This window comes from Panicum virgatum, chromosome 4K (genome assembly GCF_016808335.1).
Source record: "Panicum virgatum strain AP13 chromosome 4K, P.virgatum_v5, whole genome shotgun sequence".
In the NCBI taxonomy this organism is placed as follows: Eukaryota; Viridiplantae; Streptophyta; class Magnoliopsida; order Poales; family Poaceae; genus Panicum; species Panicum virgatum.
The window spans coordinates 41,025,735-41,031,734 of NC_053139.1; the positions used below are offsets into that span (position 1 = coordinate 41,025,735).

Consider the following 6,000-nt stretch of genomic DNA (forward strand, 5'->3'; position numbering starts at 1 on the left):
AATTTGGACATCGGAGCTAAGAGTTATGGCCATTTTACCGAGGTACATTTCTGCTGGAAATAGACCTGCGGACGGTCCGCCCTAGACCTGCGGACGGTCCGCCCTTGAGGGGCGGACGGTCCGCCGTTATCTCGGTTGAGCTCAAACAGAACCGTTTTTGGCTCTGTGGGTGGTCCAAAATGACCTGCGGACCGTCCGGTCCATGGGGGCGGACGGTCCGCCTTTAAAAGCTGAAACGGGCGCAGAAACTTGGTTGTTCTGTCTTGGGTGCCCAAAATGACCTGCGGACCGTCCGGTCCTTGGGGGCGGACGGTCCGCCTCCTACTGAAATTTCTGGGACAGAAACACTGCGGTTTCTGTGTGTGCTCACGTTTTGAACTGCGGACAGTCCGCCCCTGGGGAGCGGACAGTCCGCCGGTAACTTCCAGATTTAGTCAGAGACGTTTGCAAATCGGTTGGTTCGAAGTTTTGAACCGCGGACAGTCCGCCCCAGGGGCGCGGACAGTCCGTCCGGGGCTCTAACGGTCGACTCTGACACATAATCATTGCAGTTCTAGCCGTTGGTTTTAAATGGCGGACGGTCCGGTTTTTGTGAGGCGGACAGTCCGCGAAAACTCAGTTTTCACGGGATTTGAGTGTAACGGCTAGTTTGGGGCCTCCCTCTATAAATAGAGGGTGTGGCCGGCCATTTGAGTAGAAAGAGCACCTTGGGGACTTGGTGTCCATGTATGAGAGTGCTTGAGAGCCCTCTACTCACTCTAACTTGATAGTAATCATCCGATCGAGTGAGAGAGCAATTCTAGTGCGATTGCTTTGAGAGATTGCATCGAGTGGCACTAGGTGATCGTGTTGCAAGCCGGTGTGCTTGTTACTCTTGGAGGTTGCCACCTCCTAGACGGCTTGGTGGCAAGAAACTCCGTTGAAGCCCGTAAGAAGTTTGTGCGGTGCTCCGGAGAAGAGTTTGTGAGGGGTATTGTGCTCACCCCGCGGGAGCCGCGAAGAGCAACTCTCGTGAAGAGCAACAAGTGGTCCGGCCGGATCATGTGCTAGAGCTCGGTGTGAGCACTCCACGTGGGAGAGTGTGACTTGAGAGTCACCACTAGCAAGAGGATCGGCGGCAACCTTGGAGCTTGTCTCAACGGGGATTAGCTTGGTGGCAACCAAGTGAACCTCGGGATAAAAATCACCGTGTCAACTTTGTCTACTCTTCTCGGTGGTTTGAATTCTCCAAATCACAAGCATTGTATTTACATTCTTCTATATCTTGTGCTTGTGTAGTTGCTCTCTAGTAATTAGTTAGCTTATGTAGCTTGCTAATCATCTTCTTGCTTGTGTAGCTAGAAGTAGAGATCCTAGTGTATCTAGTTAGCTTGTGTAGCTTAATTAGTTGCTCTTGCTTAGATTGTGTAACTAAGCAAGTTGAGCTCTTGGATTTGGATTGTGTATCCTTGTCCTTGAGCATCTAGTGAGTTTAGGTTGGCTTTGTGCTTTTGCTCATTAGATTTGTGTAGGAGCTCCCCCGGTTTGTGAAGTACTAGTGCTTAGGCTTGTGTGACTTGGCATTAGAATTATTAAGAGAGATCTTACTAGCTTGGCACTCCATTTGCTTTGTGTAGGATCTTTTTGGAGGTGCCTTAGAGTTATAGTTAGAGGGGTGTAGTCTTGGCTAAGCGAATAGTTTCAATTCCGCATAAGTCTCGGTTAGCCGACGCAATTAGTTTTAGAAAGGACTATTCACCCCCCTCTAATCCGCCATCTCGACCCTACTACAACATGGCCTCTTTATAAGAAAAAATTTCTGGATGTAAGGTCGCTTTCATGAATCATATGGTTCAAATATGTCGGACATATAATTGAATCAAACCTGAAAATTTTTATAGCCTTGCGTACAGATTTACATTTGAGGCTCAATCACTAAAATGGAGGGGGGAAATGGTATTTGCTACTTAATAAGTAAGATAGTGTAAATTATATGAGCTATGAGCCCTCATTGTGATGGCACCTTTTTGCAGGTGGTGGGATTTGCTGATCAGACATGATAGGTACTTCAAAGGTCAGAGTTTACTGAGGATCGTCAAGTTATGGCTTGTGATGTGTCCCGATGAAGTGTCAAGGGGCAAAATCCATTGGCCAGTGGTCCGAAAGATCTAGATCTCCTTGCATTTTTTTCCATTTTGACAACAATTCCTGAAAATGGCAAATCGTTACAAAGGATCGCGTTGTTGTGATCACATGGCCAGGGCAGGAAATTAAAGGAATGGTGTACAATAGCTCATCCTTTTCTCGGAAAGGTTTCTGGATGCAATGTTGTTTTCATGAATCATATGGACCAAATATGTTTCCGCAGATATTTGAATGCACTTGACCCATTTTGTAGTCTAGTACGGATTTACAATTGAGACGCTATCTTACAATGGCATCGCAATAATTTGCTAATTAATAAGAGGAATATATCATGTGCAAACCAATCTATCCGTGAAAACTATGCAGCCACTGGATCAACATCTAAGGGGAGGGCGCAGGGGGAGTGGGAGGGGGGATTTGCAAAAGTGTGATTACCTAATCCAAAAGTGCGGGCGGTTAATTGTAAAATTATCCTCCTCCCCATGCCCTTTGGATGTTGATCCAGTGGTCCAGATTAAAATTTGTATAGTTTTCACGGAGAGACTGATACGTTTCCATTTATAAGATAGTATAAAATTATATTTGTGTCTTATTTGCATGTCATCTTTTCACAGGTGGTGGGATTTTATGGCTGAAGGGTGACGAGAGACGTGATAGGTTCTTCAACGGTCAGAATTTAGGCGACCCAGTTTCAGAGATCAAGAGCACGTATACAGATATATATATTTTGAAAAGGATGTGGAAATATCACTCGAAAAGGAGAGACGATGACGTGTGGACAATGTTGAAACAACCGTTGATATTTTACTGCCGTTTCACCTAGGATCACCAGGTCGTGGAGTCCATCATCTATTCATCTTCGTCACTACATATCAATCTCCTTGTAACCACAGCTATATATATTGGGGGGGGGGGGGGGGATGTGTTGAAAGTGTACATATAAATAGATGGAAGTTGTATAAACTGGAATTTGCAAAATAACATATGCTCCCACCAAAACAATATACAGAATATGGAAGGATTATAGAGGTGTAATAAATTGGTGGCCGTTAGGTGCACCTGTAATCCATTTTAGTTTAAATATTTGTACTGTTTCTTCAAAACAAGATTCTATTTTTAGAAAAGTACCACAAATATTTGAACATTTAAGAGTTACCACTAAAATTGTAGAAGGAAGAACTGCCAAGCTAAGTGTAAGGAGTAATTGAGTGAACGCTGAACGCACCAACAGTGCGGTGTCCATATCTCAGCTCATCACTTTCTTCCAAAAGCCATCCTCCATCCATGAACCGTCGCAAAATATCTGCGCCGATGGGGATGCCGGGAAAACTCCAACGCAGATTTTGTTTGCCTCTGCCCGATTTCGTCCCGATCCAACGCAGCCGGTGGCCGTGGCCATCCACGCCCTATCTGCCATGCACAGCGCCCAGATATTTGTTGCAGGCTTGCAGCCTCCCTCCCCTTCTTAAACCCTGCCACCGCAAGCTCATCCCCTCACACACCTGCCGAGTGCCGAGGTGCCATCCCCAGCAGCTCCAATCCTTCCGTCCATCTCGATCCCCAGCCCAAGAAGCTAGCTCTCGGCCATGGCCACCACCGCGTCGACCCTCCTCAAATCCTCCTTCGCCGGCGCCCGGCTCCCGGCCGCCCCGCGCGCCCCGTCCTCCGTCGCCGTGGCGACCCCCCGCGCCGCCGGGCCCATCTGCGCCTCCGCCTCCGCCTCCTCCTCCACCCCGCCCTACGACCTCACCTCCTTCCGGTTCAGCCCCATCAAGGAGTCCATCGTCGCCCGCGAGATGACCCGCCGGTACATGACCGACATGATCACCCACGCCGACACCGACGTCGTCATCGTGGGCGCCGGCTCCGCGGGGCTCTCTTGCGCGTACGAGCTCTCCAAGGACCCCTCCGTCAGCATCGCCATCGTGGAGCAGTCCGTGTCCCCCGGCGGCGGCGCCTGGCTCGGCGGGCAGCTCTTCTCGGCCATGGTGGTGCGCAAGCCCGCCCACCGCTTCCTCGACGAGCTCGGCGTCGCGTACGACGAGGCCGAGGACTACGTGGTCATCAAGCACGCCGCGCTCTTCACCTCCACCATCATGAGCCGCCTCCTGGCGCGCCCCAACGTGAAGCTCTTCAACGCCGTCGCCGTCGAGGACCTCATCGTCAAGCAGGGCCGCGTCGGCGGCGTGGTCACGAACTGGGCCCTCGTCTCCATGAACCACAACACCCAGTCGTGCATGGACCCCAACGTGATGGAGGCCAAGGTCGTGGTCAGCTCCTGCGGCCACGACGGGCCGTTCGGGGCCACCGGCGTCAAGCGGCTGCAGGACATCGGCATGATCAGCGCCGTGCCCGGGATGAAGGCCCTCGACATGAACACCGCCGAGGATGAGATCGTCCGCCTCACGCGTGAGGTCGTGCCCGGCATGATCGTCACCGGCATGGAGGTCGCCGAGATCGACGGCGCCCCGAGAATGGTGTTAACTCTATCTTTCTTTCTCCTGGTTCCTGGAATGATTTACGATTGGCTAACGAACGAGCGTCTTCTGATTGATTGCAGGGCCCGACGTTCGGCGCCATGATGATCTCCGGCCAGAAGGCGGCGCACCTGGCGCTCCAGGCGCTGGGCAGGCCCAACGCCATCGACGGGACGGCCCAGACGGCGTCGCCGGCGTGGCGCGAGGAGTTCGTGATAGCGTCCAAGGACGACGAGGTCGTGGACGCGTGAGCAGGGGACGCGCGCCGGGTGGGGGAGCGATTTCCGTGGGGATTTTCTCCGTTTCTTCTGGACTCTGCTGCTTTGTTCAGTTCAGCTGTGTCTCTCGCTAGTGTCGTGTTCATACCACTGCCACGCCAGTATGCCACCGTGTGCTCTGTCTCGTGGGGGCACCACTCTGTGGGGCCCTCCTGGCAGCTGGAATAAAGAGAAGATGAAATAAAATGCATCTTGGTAACTTGGTGTGGTACTACATGATTGATTCGTTGTAAAGAGATGAGAGAAGCGGGCTCCACAGTTCTAGCCGTCTTCTGCTCACTGTATTCCTTTGTCCCTGCAACCTGCTGTAACAGTGGGGTGTCTTGCTAATAGATAAAGGACTTGTTACACTTTGAACACTTGAATACTGACCAGTAAATTGCTGGCCTGGGGCATTTCATATAGACCCAAAGGAATGGCGAAAGTACTAGAAAACCAAGGTCTTATTCATAAGCTTTTTGCTAGTATGAAACAATTTAACCCTTATTGCGGAATAACGAATCCCAGTGGAATTCTGAGGCAAGCAGTGTCTACTACTAAAATTTGTCAAAGCCATCATGTCTCATCATACATGGCCAGTCCATCGAGCACCCTGACAATCAGAAGTTAGGAAGCACTATAGTCTCTGCTTTCCACTTAACTTAGTTTTCCATGAACCCACTAGTTATCCATGATTTGATTTTAATGTGCCCAAGAGCAGAGCTTGTCAGGTACATGGGTCTTAAGATCTGGATTACGGAGTACTAGGCTGGGATTATGGGCTGCCTTTAGGCCCAATCGGAGATGACGATGGCAAAAAGAAAAATCAGAGCGGGAACTGGAAGTCTTCAAGACGCTTTTTTTCATTTTTATATTTTTTTAAAAAATAAAATTTCAAAAATATATGTCGAATAGGGAAATTTTAAAAAATGGGTGCCTATCGACAGTGTGCCTGTCGCCCATCCAGTTGGCGACAGGACGTAAATGTAAAAAAATTTACATTTAGATCCTGGCGCTCAGGGCACATTAAACAGTGAATTTGTAAAATTAATATAAAATTGTAGAAAAATCGAAAAAATACAAACTCAACTGTTCTGGATTCTATGAAATAATATCTATAACTTTTGTTACATAAAGTTTTC

General features: G+C 49.5%; 1 protein-coding gene across 1 annotated transcript; it reads left to right on the forward strand.

Annotated features, from left to right (window-relative positions):
* Positions 1–3,557: 3,557 nt before the first annotated feature.
* On the forward strand, positions 3,558–5,158 carry LOC120704075 (thiamine thiazole synthase 2, chloroplastic-like). Its single transcript, XM_039988327.1, has 2 exons — positions 3,558–4,601; positions 4,685–5,158. Exons 1-2 carry the CDS (start codon positions 3,711–3,713, stop codon positions 4,850–4,852), a joined length of 1,059 nt encoding a protein of 352 aa, XP_039844261.1. The 5' UTR covers positions 3,558–3,710; the 3' UTR covers positions 4,853–5,158.
* The last annotated feature ends 842 nt before the right edge of the window (positions 5,159–6,000 follow it).

Bases quoted from the DNA above. Each gene is read 5' to 3' on its own strand.
- LOC120704075 (XM_039988327.1), top strand. From the start codon at position 3,711: ATGGCCACCACCGCGTCGACCCTCCTCAAATCCTCCTTCGCCGGCGCC. The intron at 4,602-4,684 runs GTGTTAACTCTA...GATTGATTGCAG, and splicing joins TCGACGGCGCCCCGAGAATG to GGCCCGACGTTCGGCGCCAT.